Source organism: Chamaea fasciata, unplaced genomic scaffold (genome assembly GCF_029207755.1).
Source record: "Chamaea fasciata isolate MVZ Bird 193981 ecotype frontalis unplaced genomic scaffold, bChaFas1.0.hap1 SCAF_18, whole genome shotgun sequence".
Classification (NCBI taxonomy): domain Eukaryota; kingdom Metazoa; phylum Chordata; class Aves; order Passeriformes; family Sylviidae; genus Chamaea; species Chamaea fasciata.
This window is the reverse complement of record NW_027094103.1, coordinates 8,670,007-8,690,097: the sequence shown is the minus strand read 5'-3', so window position 1 is coordinate 8,690,097 and position 20,091 is coordinate 8,670,007. Positions and strand designations below refer to the sequence as shown.

General features: G+C 47.0%; 1 protein-coding gene across 2 annotated transcripts in view; it reads right to left on the bottom strand.

Annotated features, from left to right (window-relative positions):
• TTC28 (tetratricopeptide repeat domain 28) overlaps positions 1-20,091 on the bottom strand; it is a 107,179-nt gene that overhangs the window by 34,353 nt on the left and 52,735 nt on the right. For both annotated transcript variants that reach the window (XM_066200161.1, XM_066200162.1), the window contains 3 exons: positions 13,305-13,452; positions 11,453-11,725; positions 10,305-10,435 (listed from right to left, as the gene is read on the bottom strand). In XM_066200161.1, coding sequence (XP_066056258.1) covers positions 10,305-10,435; positions 11,453-11,725; positions 13,305-13,452 — 552 coding nt within the window. The remainder of the gene's footprint in view (positions 1-10,304; positions 10,436-11,452; positions 11,726-13,304; positions 13,453-20,091) is intronic.

Below are 20,091 nucleotides of genomic sequence, written 5' to 3'. Positions count from 1 at the left end.
GAAAACAAGGAGTCAGTGAAATCTGGTGTCTCCTGGGGCTGCTAAAATTAAAAAAAAAAAAGTGGACATCCATGCGTGCAGATTGCTGAGGAGATGAGCTCTGGCCAAGAGCCATCAGGCAGAGACTCAGATGATGTTAATGGGCTATGGCTGGGGAAAAGAGGCATAAATGGAAAGCAGCAGATCTCAGATTGTGTGTGCACAAGAAAAACTTGACAGAAGCAGGGACTGCGTATCCCGCACATGGGAAGAAGTCTTTAGGATGTCTCCTAGAATGGGAAGCAGATGATAGGAATTGAAATTTGCGAGGCTGGAAATGTTTATTCTTAGAGCTCCTAATCCCTTTGCCCAAGAGCATGCCCAGGCTCACATTAAAGACCTAGAATGAAGGGTACAAGCTCGGCAACCATTCTCAGAGCATGCAAAAACACTTGGCTGACATGCCTGAGTGCCCAGGGCTGGATTATCTACACCAGGATGTGGCAGGAGGACTAGTGAAGCAGAAAAGAAAAGTAAGTTGAAGGAGGCAAAAAGAGAAATAGAAAATAAAGGGTGAGGAACTGATGAGAAAAAGCACAACTTGATTAGAAAGCTGGGGCTGTTTTTAGAGGCTGGGCTGTGGCTCACCCAGACAGAAAAGGCAGGAAGGCCACCTCCAAAATCTGATGTGTCCTTTATTCCAATGGTCCTCAAGTTTTATTCTGCAGCAGCTTCCACTGTTACCTGATCTGAGAACAGCACTTCTCAGTCCTCTGGAAGTCTGCATGAGGACAGCCTGTGGCACTTCTGGCTTCCCCAGGCTGGGGCTGATTCGTGCAGCAGCAATCCTCCAGCAAGATAACCATCAGTGCTCTATTTGCTCTGGGGGCAGTAAGGGGAGCTTGTCCTTACAGCAGTGTTTAGGAACAATTTGGTGATAACATCTGCTGGGTGACTCCAGTGACTCACTTCAGGGGATTAGGAATAGGATTCCAGAATATAAATTCGTGAGTGTGTATTTAATAAAATCCTCCCCATTGCAGGATCCACTGGGAACCCCAAGTGGCTCACACACTGGGCCAAGAGGGATGGGGTGCTCCCACGTCACTGGCAGAAGAGCCCTGTTGTGGCAGGGAGAGCACACGGCTGACAAATGGCAAACAGAATCCATCTCTGCTAGCACACACCTCTGCCTGGTAGCAGGGTGATGTGAGACTACAGCTCCGTACCACAGGGGGTTTGCAACAGCAAACAAAGAAAATCAATGTTTTATGTATCTGACAAAGACAAATTTTACAGTGGGGGTTGCTTACACCTCCAATTAAGCAATTTATCACTTTAATAGAAAGCAGATTCTTCTGCCATTGAGCTGAGGCACAGAACGGAGTTCTGAAAAAGATTCTTAAGTGCTCTCTTTCTCTCAGAAGCAACAGCGAGCTCAGGTTTTTCAGCTGAGTAAGGCAGAGTCTGATGTTAAGCGGATGTGCATCACAGAATGGCACCTGACAATTTGGAGAGATGCATTCCTTAGGCATTTCACCCTTGTCAGAGAATGGTCATTTCCCAATCATGTTACATTTAAACAAGTCTTCACCTGACTGCACAGCCTGCTTAAATAAGAACACTCTATAATCATCCCAAAATGGGTGAGGTGAAAATGCTCTGCCTGGTATGTCACTGTAAGGTACCCTTAATCCCTGAACACAGACACTAATTAAGACTGATCAGAGATGGAGCATGTCCCCCCTGCATGCTGCTTCTTTCAACTTCCCTTCTCCCTCTGGGCACAGAGTTAACAGCAGCTTGATCCCACAGATGTAGTGGAACTGTATGCAGCACATCACCATGCATATTCATCACTGCTGCAAGCAACAGCGCCTCTGAAAGCCAGTGCACCTCCTCACCCACACCCCATCGCCCCTCACCTGCATGCCCTTGCTCCTGAATGCAAGCAAAGGTGTGCTGGTGCACTGAGAGTGCTCTGAGGGTACTGAGGGGAGCAGACTGTTCCAGAACAGACACACACACAGAGCTCTGAAAGCACAGGCTGAGTGCTGTGCGTGTCACCAGTAAAACCTCCCTGTGCCCTATGCTGCTGTAACTGCTGCAGGTAGGAAGGGCTCGGAAGGGCTCAGGTTAACTGACAGCAGGAACACATCCCAGCTCGTTCTCTGCAGGAGCTGTTTGTTTTACAGGTAAGGACCAAGTAACTGCTGTGCACACAAGCAGGACAGCACTGTGATGGGGGTAGCTCCAGGACCTGCTAAAATGATCATTTGCTGTAAATTGCGCTTTATCTCCACTTCTATTAAGCCCCTTCATCATTTCCTCAGAATCCACAGGCATGCCTCTGCCTGGCTTGGACAACACCTGATTAATGCACTAAGACAAGTCTCACATCCAAACAGAGCAGGTGCCCCAGCAAAATTAAAACTTGTCCTTCTCTTCTCCCTTAAGGCCAGTACCACATCTACCTTCTTCCTTTGTGTGCCATGCCTTTGAAAACCAGAAAGGAAGCAGCAGGCAATATCCTCCCCTCTTACACATGATCAGTATGCAGAAAGAAGGAATGGATTTGCTTTTAGGTAATTATTTCCTGGGAAAAAAAAAATACACTGAAATCAATATCCCTGCCAATCAATATCCCTATTTATTTGCAGAAGGTCTCAGTATTTTACAAAGAAGCTACCAAAGAGCAAACCCCAAAAAAGCCAAAGCCATGGTACAGAAGCACTAGTATCTGAAAGCCTGAAAGGAGCTTTCTAACTACTAATAGAAAGAGAACAACCAGGAATTAATGACACAATAGAAAGACTCAAAGTACACAGCATAAAGAGATGGTCCCGGCCCCCACTTGATTAATGGGTAAAATCCACAGCTCTGCAAACATCACAGAGCTGCTGCTCACAACAGAGCCTGTCATGGACTGTGCTGACAATCTGCTCCCAGCCCTCTGTGTTCTTACTTGCTCAGGAAATTGTTCATGTTTCAGAGGACTCCTCATTCTCCCTATTCCACGGCAAAAGTATCACACAAAGTAAGTGAATCCCAGCAAACCTGAGCAGCACTGGGGGTTTGACTGCCAGACCATTCAGTCACTCCTCTTCAAGGGGAATGCTGACTTTCAGCTGCTCATTTGGAGATCAAAATAATGCTGCTCCATTCCAGTGGAAAATCCACTGACTCCACCTCCTCCATTATCATTTGGGAGCAAGGTGCCTAGTTCTGCCCAGAACACTTTTAAAAGTAAACCTGAGCTACACCCTTAACAGAATAGTTTTGCAAATAGATTTAACCAAGTTGGCAGGGTTTTGCTGAAAAGCTGAAGCAACAACTACTTCATTCCATTTTTTTAGGAGTAACTCTGCCTGTCACTCATACTGACCAGGCTGTTCACGTTCACTGTGGGAACTGGTGCAACAACCCTCACCATGTGGTGCTGGGGACCTGGAGGAGTGGGCTGCCTTTCTTGGGTGGGCTCTGCAAAACTCCAATCATTCCGCAGAGAAATCACACAAAATACACCAGCACAAGAACATTACCAAGGAGAGCTCATCATTGAACCTACACATCACCTAGGGTTGATCTATCTTTACCCCAAGTAGCCCAAATTTGGTCGCTTTTTGCACACAGTCTGAAAGGCTCCTGTGTGCAATCACTTTAGGGAGGATGGCTGACTTGACATTTTTAGTGGTGATGTAAGTATTCCTCATTTAAAACCACAAGCTTCTCCATGGTGCTGACCCTGAGGAGTGACTCAAACCCTGGTCAAAGTCAGTCAGGAAGAATAAGCCAGCAAGTCACAAACTTGGATCTAACAAGTTCAGAGCAGGCAAAGAAAACATCAACTCCTACAGCAGTGTGCTGACCCGTGCCAACCCTTGCTACTCTTGTTCATAAGCTGGATATCCCCTCACTGCAAACACAGAGGAGAAAAGCCCTGGCTGAGGTGGGCTTCCTGAAAACCCAGAGTGCTGCAGCTTTTGCATGAGCTTTCTGCTTCATTTCTTTTACTGCAGCCAGGTCCAGGCCTCAGCAGCATGCTAAGCTTTGCAGACACTGTGAAAGTAAAACCAGAAGACTGCATTTCTTTTAGCTAAAATCCATGTGCTGTGGAGGTCAAATGGGGACATTTAAAGGAGATCCTCAGGAAGTATTACATTTCCCTCTTGAGTCACAAGTCCAAACAAAACAAAGCATATGGCCTTTTAGTGCATTCCCAAATTTCCTGCACCGGTCAGATTTCTCTTCATTCTGCTTAATCCTATCACTTTTGAACCAGACAAACCTGTATGAATCCTGTCAAGCTGACTCTGAAAAAACCTGCTAAAGACAGAAAGAGAAAGGCAAAGAATTTATACTCTCAGATACAAATCCAAATGCTGAAGGCCAGGCACTAAGGCTGATTCACATCACTGCACTCATCCTTTCAACCACATAGGTGATTCAGTGCAAGCTGTAATGTAGCACTAGAAGACCCACAATTCCCAAGTTAACTCCAATAGTAAATGTTCCCCCAGCAGCTGGCACTCAGCCTTCCTCCAGGGCACAAGGCAGTCTGCCCTGGATCCCTAATAAAGCAAGACTGCTGTCTGCACTGAGAGGCTGGAATAATTTCCTCATCACAGCCTGTCTCTGACATCTTAGGCTATGTTTCCAGGCATGACAAACTGCTTTAGCCTGAAGACTCTTTCCAGTTCTCATTTGTGAGGTATTTATATCCTGTCCTCATTTTCCAGATTGCTAGCAAACAAAACAACTGTGGTCATAAGATTTTCGGATTTCTCCTTTCTGAAAAATGTGGCAGCCCCAGGGCCAGACCACCTCCTCGTATGGCTGAGTGCCACAAACATCCCACAGGCAGGGACACTGGATGGGATTCTCCACACTCCATCCAAGAGTGCTGATAAGGAGCACATCCTCTATGAGATCTAAGTCAGAAGAACAGAGAAAAACCACATTCTGCTGCCCCAAACCAGAATTCATACAAGTTCAGGGAAAAGGCTGAATCCATACAGCCCTGCTACTGACTGAAGATGTGGCTTTACAGACAAAGCAGGGCTGGAGGGACACCTGGAAAGCATTTCCCCTTCCCCTCAGGAAAGGGCAGAAAACCTTGGCTTTACAGAATTTACAGATTTCATTAGAAAGGAATGATCTATCTTTCCTTCTGCATCTCCTTCTGGAAACAGGAAGGTGAAATTTGATCTTTGATTTGCACAGCCTGACAGCGAGGAGCTGCAGTTTACCAAATGTGGGAGCTTTATACTGAGTTTCATTGCTTTGAAGGGGACTGGGAAAAAACTACCAAAACTGTAAACCTAAATAATTACCAGTGGCTAAGCTGCTCACAAAGTACGTTCAGACAGTTGCAGAATCTTCAAATTGCCAACAGAATCCAACCAAGGATTATGTCTGTCCCAGTAACCATACTCCCTAATACTCCTCCAAGGATGCACAGGGGTTGATGACCCCTCCCAGCCATGGCTCCAGGTGCAGCCAGCTCCATGGCAATGCCCTCTGCAGCACGAAGCAGAGCACCCAGCTGGATTCTGGAGTCTCCTGGACTGCAAGCCCATGGTTTCTCTTTCCACTGCGAATTTCTGCATTCTGGTATTTCCCCTGCCACGCAAGAACCCTCATAGATATGCCAGAGCAAGGTGACACAGAAAACCCACTAAAGCCTGCTTAATAAACATCTTTCTTCTGTGCTATTTAACTACTCAGTTCTAATTATCATCTTCATCATCCCCATTTCCTGCAAATAGTCAGCCTTTCTGAACAAAATCTGCTGAAGCTGCAAACATGAACTCTGCCTACATTTGCAATCATTTTAAAAAGCATCTTGAGACAGCAAAACCTGGCTCATCAGTTACTGAGCACACCCACCTGCTGCAGAGAATTCCCAGAGCCACAGATGCTCATGAAGATGTCCAGGGCAGCAGCCAGAGGCTCACACAAAGGGTCAGTAACAAGAGGGCACAGAGCCCCAGCAGTTCTGCACCTTTTCCTTCCACAAATAGCTTCTTCCAAAGGGAGGCGGGGGGAAATCCCTTCAAAACTAGGCCAGGAATGATTGCTGCAAGCTGCTGGTCATCATGAGTCAACCTAGGGGCAAGACTCAGTGCTGACACAGTCCATCAGTCTGTCCTTGGCTCTTTGCCCTTCCCTCAGCCACACTCCTGAGAAAAGGAGCACCATAAAGTGCTTGGCTGCACCTTCATCCCAGCCCTAGGGACAACCCAGGCGTGCAGACAATCCTCCTTCTCACCCAACACCTTCTGCTCACTCCTGCATGGTGAAGAGGGATGCTGCAACCCAGAAAAAGGCACAGTTCAGCTCAGAGCATGCCTGCCAGCCAGCATGGAGGGGCTGCCAGCGCCCAGTGGCTTTCTGGCAGCAGCACTGCTTCCCAAGAGCTCCGTGCTGGCAGCACAAGCATTCATTTCACGATGGTTAGTTTATGATCTTGCCATCCTGCCCTGCTATTTCTGAACAGCGGGGCTGTAATCGAAGGCGTCTGAGGGCCCGGGAGAGAAGGGAGAGAGATTACACTGCAGAGTTCCTGTGGTGTCCATGGTCTCTGCATGGCAGGATTCAAGCACAGCCTTTGTGAGGGTTTGGACACTGGACCCAAGAAGGGGCTCCACAGCTTTTCCTTTCCTGCTCATTTCTGCTTGTCAGCCACTCACAGCTCCAAAACTCAAGTATTACTTCTCTAAATGAAATGCTCTGGAAGGAACACAGGGCCTTCAAAACGGTCATCATAAAGGGCCACCCCAACCCATCCCAAGAAATCACACATCACTGGCTCGACACTGGCACTCAGGTCTTACAGAATTCCTACTACAAGACAGTTCTGGACACCTGAGGAGCAGCTAGTGACGAAAGGACACAGGGGACTAGTGACACAGGCATAAAAAGCTTTCCCATTTACATGTTGATTCCATTCTTTCCTCTGATCCTGGCATACCTTGTCAGCTGCATAATCTTTGTCTAAATCATAGCCAGTGATGTGGCATCAACACACCCTACCTACATGAGTTACCTGATGGTTTCCAGAAGGTTAGGTTACCTGGCATTAAAACCAAAGCAATTAATTCAGAAATAGAGTACAGATGTAACATTCAGCACTTCCATTATGGGCTGGTATAACTGCAGGCCACTCTGAGAAGAAACAGGCTGCAAGTTTCTGCTGCTCATCAGAGCCAGTTTTTGTGATAAGAAAAAGACAACAAGCTAAAATAATGTGATGTAGTCTTCCCTGCTAACATCATCTGCCACTCCTCCTCTGGCACATTCCAGTACCTTGGCTGCTGCTTCAGGGACCCTTTCCTTGTACAACTCCCAATGCTTTCATGAGCACTAGGCAGAGACCGGAAAAAAGCTACCAGAAAGGGATTTCCCTGGCACATGAATTGCTGGACAGTATCTGCTGACATCTCAGCCCCAGAGAGCACGGAACACGTCACAAGAACATGAGGTTGCTGCTGCTCTAGGACAGGGCTGAGACTCGTTATCCATCTTTATTAATCAGCAGGGAAGTAAAGACTACATCTCACTCCACTGCAGCCAGATCTGCTCAGAGTGGACCCCCTCACTCCTGGTCAGTGGCACTTACCCCTGCACAGGCAGCAGTTCCTTGCTGCAGGACAGGCGTGGGTGAACTCCAACAGCCTGCAGCCAGCCCGGAATGAGCAAGGAAAAGACAAGCCTCTACCTAGGGGCCTCATCAGCCCAGGAAAGTTTTACTTCCACCTCTGCAGGAACTGTGTGGGCCTTAGGCAGAGCCAGTGCCAAGAGAGATGCCCAAAGTTCAGCTCTTGAGGTGCACACATGTGCTGAACCAGGGTCCTGCAGCCTCCTGCCCACGTGTTCCCCCTGAGTTCAGATGGGCTGTGCAGCTCCCTACTCACTTAGGATGGGATGGTTACATTTTGCACTGCTGCCCTGGGGCCACCCTATGAGTGATGCCCACCCTGCCACCAGTGCCACGGCTAAAGCAGGGACAGCTATACCTACAGAGCTAGCTCGTTTGAATTTCTTAACCAGCCACTGAAGCTGGTCAAAAAACCCAACCCATTCCTTACCTGAGACAGCTGTTTCATGGTGCCCTTCACAGCGTCTCACTAAGAACCAGCCCTCTCCATCATCAGCACAGACCAAACCCATACGTGTGTTCAACCCCCCAAATTCCCTCTTAGAGATACTACAGGTATCCCAGCAACACGTGCCCCATGCTCTCTCTGGACACAAGAACAACAAAACAGCTCAAACTTCTCCCCACGCTGACTGAAACAGCAAATGGCCTGCCTGGACACACAGCCTGTGTTTGTAACAGGAGCTGCACAGACTCTCTGTGCCAAGGAAGAAAAACATGTAAAGTCTTGAGTCCCTGTGAGCAGCTGAGATGTTTCCTCGCTCAGCTGACAGCTCCCCTTCTCCAGGCCTGCGTGGGGGAGGACAGACCTGAATGCTCCAGACAGACCCTCTGCAACCTCCTCCTCCATTTATGGGCAGCATTACCCAGGAAACATTTGCTCCAGCAGCCTGAGAACCCGACAGCCCCTCCAAAGACAGGAGCATCCCATACAAAGGAGCACTTTTTACCTTTTCTGCCAATTCTCTGTACAGTCAGGGGTAAAACAATTACCTCATTACAGTCGCACACCAAATTCCCTTCTGCTGGAATTCACATCAGCCCTACTGCAACTTTATAACATTTGCATTATAAAAATGTCTGCAAAGGAGGCCAAGAAAAACAGCTTTTTGTTCAGAGGAAGCTCTGTGGTCAAGATGATGTCATCAGAAAGCGCCAAATTAATTTCCTGTGGTTACATCCTACAGGAAATCCAAGAAGCTCAGCTTTCTTGCTAAACCAAGTAGTCATTTGTTGTCAATAACTGTTAATTATGTGCCCAGATGTGTCATGAACTAAGGACTATTACGATTAGCCCTCATTCCCTGGGCTCCCCCCAGTGAGATGTGTTTAAATCAGTGGGCTGAAGACCAGGCAAAATGCTCCAGCCCCACATCCCAGGCCAGCCTGGGGTTCTGGGGCTGCTGTGCTCACTCAGGCCAGCACATCAACTCCCCGGCTGCTGCGTCCAGGCCCCACAACAGGGGATGTGCTGGGCAAGAAACTCCATGGTAGAGCAGCAGCCACACAGGTTACCCTGTTAGCAGCAATAGGGACCCCGATAAAGAAAACTGTACAAACAATGACAAGTAACAGCTTTTCTGCTCTTCATGAACAGAAACAAGGAAAACAGGAGTGATTCAGGAGGTTTCCCAGCTGGTAAAATAATCAAGGAAATGTCTAAGAAGTCCTTCCCTCAGCCACAGTTCTTCCACAATCCACTGAAAGATGCATTTTTCTAAGGCTTACTTGGTATTTAACTTACCAAGTAAGCTAGTAAAGCAGTAAAACATTCAGAAAATTCTAGATCTTTTCCACTTACCAGTGGGAAACTGATCTTCCTCAGTTTTTATATCTCTCCCAAAACTACATGTGCTTACATGAATTCTCACCTGCCCTGCTGCCTCTAGACCTGTGCCTGCCATGCAACCACCAATCTCCATTTTCCCATTCACAGGAGAGGGGAATCCCTGGAGCAGGGGATAGGTTTTATATCTGTGCACTAAAATATGATTCTGTCCTTACAGTGAACTTTCAGTAGAAACCCCTAGGGACAGCCTCCTCAGTCCGTGCAGCCCACTTCCCTGCACTGGCAGGGAGCCCAGCATAATTGAATGGTCAAGGCAAAGCAGATCCTGCACAATTTGTTTTCAGGTTTGCAGGGGCTCTTTTTGTTTTCACTGGTGTTTAGACTAAGTGCCTTTTATGCAAACACTAGGGACAGGGATCTTGGCCATTTCTGGTCTGGAAAAGGCACAACTTAGGATGCAGGTCAGCAGCACCTGTAACTCTGGGAAATGTGCTGAGGACAGCAAGGCTCAGCTGCAGCAACGTGATACTGACATTGACCCAGCAGCAGCTTCCTCCCCTGGAGCCCAGAGCCTCTGTGCTGCAGGAACATGGATGGTAAGGGAGAGAGAGGCAAAAGGACCTGCCCAGAGCCCAGAGACTAGAGATCGGGGAGGCAAATGGACAACCCAAGCATCCTGCCTCTTGCACTCACGTATCGTACCTACTGGTACAAAAACCTTACTTAACAAAAGGCAAGTGGACACCTAGGAGGAGAAGTCACAGCTTCCAAATTCTTGGGGTATAACAGGGCAGACAGACAAGACTTTGATATGTTCAGATCTGTCTGGAAAATCATGCAGTGCAGACTACCAGCTTTGATTAATAAGCTTCCTACCTCTCTGTCCTTGAGCTTCATGGCAAGCACCAGCTGATGTCTGTGGTTAGTAAGGGCTTCCCGGTAATTTCCTTTGGAGAAGAATGCAGAGCCCAGATTTCCATGAGCTCGGCATTCTCCTGTCTGGTCACCTGTGTCACATGCAAACAAAACAAAGATTAGGTAATACAGGCACTGCTGGAAGCATCCAGTGGGAAGACTGAAACATGGGGTACAAGTGATACTCTGGTGAGAACCAGCATTAGAACAAACTCATCTTTAACACACAGCCAAACTTCCCTCTTTGCTGGCCTTCAGAAACTTTTACAATAGCCATCAATCTAATTTTTAGAATTGTTTTACTCTCTTCTGTGGCCTAACACTTGGCAATTTTCCATTCCTCCCTGTTTATTCCTTGCTTGACCATTGTGAAGGTCAGTCAACGGCCAGGGCCTAGAACAAGCACAAAGCATGCCAGGTTTCTCCAGAAAGCAATTCTGCAGCACAGCTCAGCTCAGATGTACAAAGCACACCTACAGCCATCTTCAAGACAGCAGTCCCTATGCTCACAGTGAACAGTCTTGGCCCGAGGCTTCGGGCATTGTCTCTCCAGCTCTGCACAGTCAGGGATTTGTCTCACACCTGGTCTGCTCTCCTACAGCACCCCACAAAGCTGAATGCTCTTGCACTGTTGTGCAGAATATACTGTACTCAAGAGGGACTTTTTGAATTTGTTTATTTTTAAACACTTTTTGTTCATCCTTGTGTCACTACTGATTTGTTTCTTCCCTGGCTACTGCCCCAGAATCTCAGAGTACTTTCGTCCATCAAATACTTGGAAAAGCAGATGGCTTCATTTAAGACTCATGTAAGGTTTTGAGCACAAGACTACACAGGGAATATGAGCAGTTCTCACATACATGACACCAGGTAATTAGAAGACCCTGTAAAACATCAGCACATCCATTGATCATCTGCCCCTTCACACAGGCAGGCAAACAGGGACGCACAAACCTGCAGTCTGCACATTTCAGACACTTCAGGTTGGATTTAGCAGCTTGTGAAAACCCACAGAAACCGGAGCATTCGAGAGAGATGCTGTTCATTAACCTAGCTCTTGTTTCACCAGTCCCAACCCAGCACTCCAGGAGGGAAAGGAGGATTCTTACCTAAACTCTTGGCCACGTCCAAGTCCTGCTGCATGTATCCAGTGCTTTTCTCCGTGTTCCCGAGCGACCAGTACGCGCTGCTCAGTGCAGAGAACACCGATCCCCGCAGCTTCAGGCTGCACGTGCCAATCTTCAGGGCAGCCTCCAGCACCACCACAGAGGCCCCGTGGTGGCCTGCAGTCAGGAGCTCCTGGCCAATCACAGACACCACCACAAAGGGGCTCTTGTCCAGCTTCATCTTCTGCAGTTGTTGGTAGGTGGGCTCCAAGGACTCTGAAGAGCAAAAACAAAGACAGACGTACTCACCAAACCAAGTTATTTGCATCAGGAATCACCTTCACAACTCATCTTGATTTTTTAATAAACAAATGACACATGACTTAAGGGCCAGAAAGCCCAAATCCAACCAAGATTTATTAAGGGAGCTTGGGGCTCAAAGGTACCATCTAAGATCTGGCATATCAAGACAGATCACCTGGCAAGCTGCTGTTTGCCTTGCAGAAAGCACTTCAGAAAGGCAGCACAAGACTAGAGCTTAGAGCAGTCTCAACACAGAGCAGTCTCATACTCAGCTCTGAAGTCTGGCCTAATGGAAGAAGGAATACAGAAGATATCTGTGGAATTTTGCAGGAAACTGGAAATGGGCCATCTACGGTGTCTGAGAGCACTGCAATTTTTGCTCTTTCAGCACAAACCTCCAGACAAATGTCTGCAAAGTCTGTGCCTGACCAGATACCCAAGCACATGATGTGTGCTAAGAGAGGTGACCAAAACTGCAGAAAGAAGCTGTTCCTTCTGTAGGAGACAGTGATCCTGTGGCATGATAGCACTGGACCTGCCCAACTGCTTCAATTTGTCTAACTGCAGCAGGGAGCACAGTTGATACACAGCTGCAGGGCAGGCAGCCAGAGATCATCCTGCCAAATGCAGGGATGCTTCCACAGAATAGCATATAACCTGCATTCTAAGCAGCAGCCTTAGTACCTTTGGGTAGCAAATCAAATTGCATTCACCAGGTAACTGCTGTATAGGACAGAAACTTCCAGATGAATTCGTTTTGGAGGATGGACAAAAACACTGTAAAAAAGGAAACACCAACAAGGATATTTTTTCATTTCAGTGCTCCTTGGCTCCTAAGCCCTGTGGCCCCCAGCACCATCTGCTGAGGATGACAATTGCCATGTTCCCTCCTGACTAACAGCATTAGGGCATTGCAGCAAAAAGCCTGCAAGAGAAACAGAGCTAGGAGGAGACAACCCCCTTCCTCTAGAGAAAAAAATCTTGGAAACGGGGACACGATGAAAGAGAGGCAAAACACTGCACAGCTCATATGGCTTCAAGGTCTCTGTGATTTCAAACACTGCTTGAACAGAAGTGAATTAGCAGAGCAGCCTTTTTGCCTTCTGGAATGCTGTGTTTTGAGAGACAGTAGTACCACAGAAAAGATGCTGATGTGCTCTTCTGGGCAAACACTGGCCCGGGGCATTTCAGATGTGCTGCTCCCAACCAAAACACTGTGGGAAGTTGTTCCAGTAAGAACACAGCCAGGGCCACAGCAGCACACACCTCTGTCTGCACTGACACTGGAGAAAGGAAAAACGAACAAGGACTCCATGGGAAAGCGGTGTACAAACCCAGTCTGATCCATCTCCTGGCTATCACCATCTTACCGTCCCACTCAACCAGAAGGATAGTTTTTGTTCCTCCTGTAACTTCAGGCTCCTTTCCTGGCATCCTCCTGACTCAGCAGAGAAGCCAAATCTTGAAATCTTTCCCTCCAGGTTCTCCTGAAGCACCCACCTCTGGCTGCCTCAGCAGGAGACCACAGCCCTGAGAACCTCCGTGTGCTTACCTCGCATGGGAGACTTCATGGCGGCCTCCACCATGCCGACCAGGAGCTGGAGGCTCTTGGGATCCTGCGCCAGCCCCGAGGCGAAGGCGGCCAGCGCGTCCGCGTGGCGTCCCAGGTACTGCAGGGCCACGCCCTGACGGAAGTATGCCTGCAGGAACAGAGGCAACAGCAATGCCCATCACTGAGCCAGCACAGACAGGCACAAGTAACACAGCCGTCCTGACCTCGTGCTGGTGGACAATCGGTCACACCATCACACTGTGGCTTCTCTGGTCATAATCAGTGCCACCCAACGCTGCAGTCTGGTCTGTGAATCCCACCAGCATGTGCCCCCTCACTGTCATCACCTTCTGAGCTTTAGTAAGGCCTCTGAACTGCTTTGGAGACCAGGGTTGGCCACTAATAGTAAGGCAAAGCTTACCCCTTGGACTTGGCCAAATACTACTTCTTAACTACTTATACCAGATGCTTTTTCTCAAGACCCTCCTTCCCAGTCTTGGCTCACACAGCACAGAAGCAACCAACTTCCGCTCTCATCAGCTCTTGTCAATGAGTCCAATATCAACACCCAGCACTAGCAGGGTCCAAAATGTACTGAAAGCTCAAGCTGCAATGAAACACAACACAAAGATGCAGCCAGGAGCTGAGCCTTCTTTCTCCACTCACATCCACTGAGGCAGACACTGTCCAGCACTGCCCCACTAGTTACGTGCACTACATATGCAACACACACATACACATGTATACATTGATCTATACAAGTTTCTTAGACTAAAGCAAGACACTCATCATTCTGAAACTGTTTACAAGACTATTTTCCTTCATTTCTTTATTTTCCAGAAAACCATTTATGGGAACCTGCAATACCTTCACAGTAACTCATATCTCCTATCACTGTGTATCTCCATTTCTACATCAACAACATCAATATGCAGCTGCAAAGCATTCCCAAACAGAGCTCCCACATCTCCACACACTGGCACACCAGGAACCTACACACAAAGCAGGAACTTCAGACACATGCCCTGCTCACACAGGGAGCACAGGCAAAGCCCTGGCCCAAAGGGTATCCAGAGCTGCCTGGGAGATACTGGGGAAAAAGACCACAGAAAACACAATCCAGTATTCACAAAGTACTCAAGTATTTGTAGCACACACATCTGGACACCGTGTTATAAAAAGGTCTTGAATCTTTAAGCACCTTTGATGCCTGTTACTCAGGTTTTATCTTCACGGCCAGCTAAATACCTTTCTAATACAAATTTTGCTGCACTTTGAGTTCATTCAGACCTATTTCAACAGCACAAATAAAGAGGACAAAGCATTATTTATACTCTTTAAAAGTGTTTTAAGAACCAATACTGCTCCTTGAGATTGGCTCTCTTGGCTAGGACCTCATCACTCTCTCTTTGTCCATAATAGCACAGAGACCTGCACTCAAGATACATTAGGTATACATCTGGGAAGTCTTTTTACTTGAACTGGAGAAATCTTTAATTAATTTTTGAACTCATTAGAGGATTCAGTCACTTTTGGACTCCAATCCAGGATGGCAGAGATTAAGGAAAATCAGAAATGATGTGAGAAATTTAGAGACATGAATATTTAATCTCTTTTCCATTAGTAAGTCTTGATTGTAGAACCCCTTTTAATGAATTCAATGAAAGCAAAATGCTTTTCATTAACCTTTAGTATAAATGTGTTCTTATTGAACCAAACAAGCCACTGTACTGGAAACCCAATTCAGTGTTAACTAGATTACAAGCATGAAGCTTTAAATCAAAGAAAATACAAAGAACTAACAACACACAGCAGCCACCAAGCACAAGTCCTCCCAGCAGAGTGTGAAGTGTCACCTAAATCATGCTGAACACTATTAAGTCTTGTTTTTGCAGAATTACCATCTAATTACTTTCTTTACTGCCTGATGACAGAGGGAATTGGACACAGCACGACTCTGACTGGGACCTTTCCAGCCCACAAGGCTGTTTGGTCCAGGACAGCTGTGCCTGCCTGATTCAGCTCTCCAGAAGGTGGGCACAGACACGGAGCCTCCAGCACCGAGCCCCTTGTGGTTTCTGGGCATCTTCAGCACCTTGTGCTTCTTTCACTGGCACATCCTGAATGCTGGGAAATGAGAATCCCATCCTCTGAACCCTGCTCATGGAGGAGACACACAGGGTCCAGGTGACAGGAGGAGACAAGATGGAGCAAGACCCACGAACACACAGTTCAGTTCCGCACATTCTGAACATCCTTTATGGAAAGGGCTTTTATCCGCTCCCCACATCTATTCCTGGAAGTGCCCCTGGAAACCACTGAATTTGAATACAAACACAACATTCAAAGCCCAAAAGAGAAACCTATTAATCATAACAGAAAGTATGATTTTGGCCTATTTTTCTCCTGCAAAAAACCCTTCCTTCCTTCCTCTTCCAGTTTCCAGCATACACAAGAATGCTCTCCGCACATTGTGTTCCCCACGGACCTTTAACTAAATAAATAAAAAGCATTCACATCACCTATTTCCTCCCCAAGAAGCACTCACAAGTTAGTTTAGCATTGGAATGAAGACACTGTATCAAGTGGAAAAGTCTGCAAAGAGGAAATGGTGAGAATCACCCTTTGGAAGAAGAGAGGAAAAGGGAAGGCAGGGAGCCAGCAGCTGCAGCTGAAGGAATGAGCCAAGGAGCAGCTCCTGGTCCCGACACAGACAGAGCCTTCTCCTGCTGAGAGAGCTTTAAATTTTAAATCACATTATGGGAAGATACTACAGTGCTCACTCTACAGTAACAGTGACATTAATTTTCCAGTGATCCCGAATAAAAAAACGATCAATTCCTTTTAAGAAGATTAAAGCGAGGAAAGAGACAATGTTTCACTGAAGACAAGACAGAAACAGCAGGTGTTTTCTAACCTGGCTCTCTACATCCTCAGTGTAATATAGACAGCTGGAACCATCTCTTTCATTTTTGCAGTCTCTGCATCACACTTTCCAGGAACAAGGCACCGTGCAAGAAGAAAGCCTCGCTCTCAGCTGGAATTTGGCAGCAGATGCATTGCCCTCAATGGGAACTCTTTCCTCCTGTCCTTGTGTCAGCAGGATGGACACAGCTGTGCTGTTCCCACCTCCAGAGCCGCAGCGTGTCAGGGGTCCCCAGCACCTGCACCCACCCCGTCCAGCCGGAGCTCTGCCCAGCACACCCACCGCAGAAGGACAGGGAGAGCAGGGATGCAGCTCTTGCCAGCAGGAGCCTTTAGGGAAGGGAGGAGGGTTAAAGAGTCCAAAGCAGCTCTAAGAAGCAGACAATCTCATCAAGTCCCCAGTATCATGCTGGAGAGGCTGTTAAGTGAGCATTCCCACACATCTCTGAGAAACAGACACCAGTGCAGGCTCACACAGCCAGGTGGGCTCAGCCTTCTGCACATTTCCACCCAATTTCATGCAGCCAAGGGAAGGAGGAACAACAAGGAACAGATAGCGCTTTTTATCCACAATACCTTTGAAAGCACTGTTGATATTCTGGAAGCAGAAATAAGTTATTCTAATTAATTAACTGGTAAAATGTATTTGGCATTTGAGACTTCTGAGCTGTGTAAAACACTGTATTACACCTGTGTTTATTATAGCCCACTTAATGGAAAAGGAGAATCTCTGTCTGTCCTATTAGGAGCTGCCACTGGACTGATAGCTGCAGTGTCCAGGCAACACAAATAAACATGCTTATTATTAGCTTTTTGATCCTCATCATTTGAGATCCCACCTGGGTAACTGTCTAGACCCTGAATACTAGATTTCCCTGTGCAATCTGAAACAGGATTAGAATGCAAATGTCATAATTGAATGGCCAATATCAAGAGGAGAGCTGAAATTTTTATTAGATCTTCTGCTATCAATATGCAAGAACTGTTTTAGGCAACAGAAATCTGTTTATAAGTAATACAAAATATGCAATGAAGATAAAAAATACAGATGAAGACAAAGACACAGCATGTAAATAATGAATGGGATCTTTAAGTTCCCAAGATTTTGCTATGTAAAATCAAATCAAGGTCCAGCCCATAAGGAATGCAGCAAGATTCTAGGTATGGGATCTCTCCTCCCTGCTCAGGAGCTTCTATGCCTCCCCCTGCACCCCCCTTTTCTGCAGGGATCTCACTGCCATCACAGGCCACAGCTGCACTGCCCTGCCAGGGCTCACCTGGTCCCTCTGCCACCAAACCTCACACCACAGGCTCACGGACATGGCACAGTGCTGGCCAACATTAATTGGATAACAGAGACAGAGGAACAAAACTGGAACAGCATCAGAACTTGCAGCAGAAAATTCTTGTCAAACAAACATGGAAAACTTGAAAAAAAGCACCTCAGTCTTAGAACAAAGGGAGGAATTGTACCATTGTACACAGGGGAGGAAACTCAAACCACCTTGGTGCTGCTGTCAGCTCCAGACCCTGGACAGCCGGCCATCGGGGCAGGAAAGGCAAACACACAGAAAACTCTTCTTCCATAATGCTCCCTTGGTTTCCCAGATCAGGAGAAGGTGCCAAAACCAGCAGGAATAATCTCTGATGCATTTCATGCCTGCTCTCAGTCTGCAGAACACCTCTGGTGCAGTCAGACCCGCTGCCCACGCCAGCTGCGCCCACGGCTGACCAGCGCTGTGCAGGAGGGAGGGAATGTGGGAACAGCTGCCACGGCTTCCCAGGGCCAACACCAGGTTGGATCTGTCCTCTCCCCCTGTAACTGTTTTACAGCCAAATTTTAGAGAAAAACACGGACAAATCTCTGCTGTGGGATTTCAGGAATGTGAGGAGAGGGAAGACTGCACTTTAATTCAGAACACATGTAGCACATGCATAAATACTGCTGCTGACCACACGAGCTGAATTTCTGCTTTCCCAAAATTAAGGTTGCACCCCAGGTAACACTTTTCCTTCACAGTCCTACATCTGGCTGACACCTGAACCACAGCTGTCAACCTGCCCTGGAGAATCAGCACAACAGATCTGTTGTCTCTGCAGCTTTGTTTCTTTATCTTCTACCTGTTTCCAAGGTGCCTCTTACAGAACTACACTACTTAGAAATGGAAATTTCCTCTAAGCCCCATTAAGCCTATAGAGAAAAACAAGATGGGTGTGTGTGTAAAATATCTTGCCTGGTTTTATCCAAAGAGCATTTAATCATTCTTATTAATTGTGCTTCCACTACCAGCTAATGGGATTCTGTGCACAGCTCACTTGCCCACCCGAAATAAATCGAATTTAATCAGTAAATAAAGAGTCAAACCTCTGTTTACTTAGCTGAAGTAAACAGCCCAGCTTTACACAGAGCTTCTCCTTGTTGCTCCTTTCTCACAAGCTTTAGGCTTACCCTAGGAACAGCAGCTACACCCTGGAACCCCTCTTCAGAGGACATCCCTCTCCTTCCCTAACAGCAGGTGCCAGCAGACAATCTTCCTGTCTTTATCAGCTAAAACTCTTAACCATCATTTAACAGCAAGAATCAGCTATGAGTGGAGGGAAGAAAGTGCTCTGGAGGAGTAACAACCAACCTGTCAGGGCCCAAGTACAGCACAAGGAAAACAGAACCAGCCTCTTCTGTCTGAGGCCAACAGGCACAGCACTGCAGCATCTGCTACAGTTCCTCCACGAGGAGGACAGGGACACTTAGGCACAATTTTTAGCTAAACAACTTCTTTCAGAAGCGGCAGAAGAAAAGACTGGCCACCTTTCATCCTGCTCAGAAGGAACACCAGTCTTTGTAAGATATTAGATATTTAACAGATCCTTAAACAAAATGGATTAGCTGACACCTGTAGGTGGTTTCTCAGGGAAGCCTGGGGCAGAGGTAGGACTGGTTTAAACACCATTATTATCTGGTGCTTAGTTTACTTTCTGCACTGTACTATGATATAAATTGTACATTTAATTCTTTTCCTCAATCCAGGTACTGTTCCTCTGGACCCCAATACTGGGCCCTCTTGGCTTCACTCTCCATCTGTAAAATCCCTGTGTCTTGCACTTCCCAATTATCCTACCTCCTCCTAGTTTTAGCTGCTGTTTGATTACTGTGAAAAGCATCTCGGATTGTTTTGGAAATGCTCTTGTCTCATCTGAGACACTGAGATATGGCAGAGGTCATTTAACAACCCTTAAACAACTTTGGCTTACCATGACAAGGTACTTCACCCAAATGACTCTGTAACTGCTCAAAGTCAGATAAACTTTGATCAGCAAATGGTGATTCATGTGTTATAAGAATGAGTGAAGTGCAATATTTTAAACTAGCATTTCAGGATTTTAACAGAGTTTTTCCAACATAGCAGACAGACTCCACAAGAGCAACAGCTCTGCATACAACCAAACATTCAAAGAGAAGGGAAATGCACCCTGAGAGCTGCCAGAACTACTCTGGGCTTTGTGGAAAACAAGCCCCAAAGCCACTTCCGTAACACACATCTCCATGGGCCCATTCTCAACACTGCCCTGATCTTAAGCTACATCCTTTCTTACTGGTGAAGCAGAAAAAAAAAAATCTGAGCAGTACAACCTCCAGGAGAGCAGAACAGAAGACCAAAGTAAGATGAAATACACAGTAGTGAGAGCACAGGGTAACAGTGACTGCCACATGCTCACAAGTTGCAGCGCCCCTGCAGTGGGGAGTTGTTCCATACTCCCTGGAGAAGCACCTGATGCTCAGCAGGGCCTGTGACAGAGAAGCCCAGCACACACCTACTGCAGACACAGCTCCTGGCTCTTGGCTCACCGTCACCCTGCCAGGCCC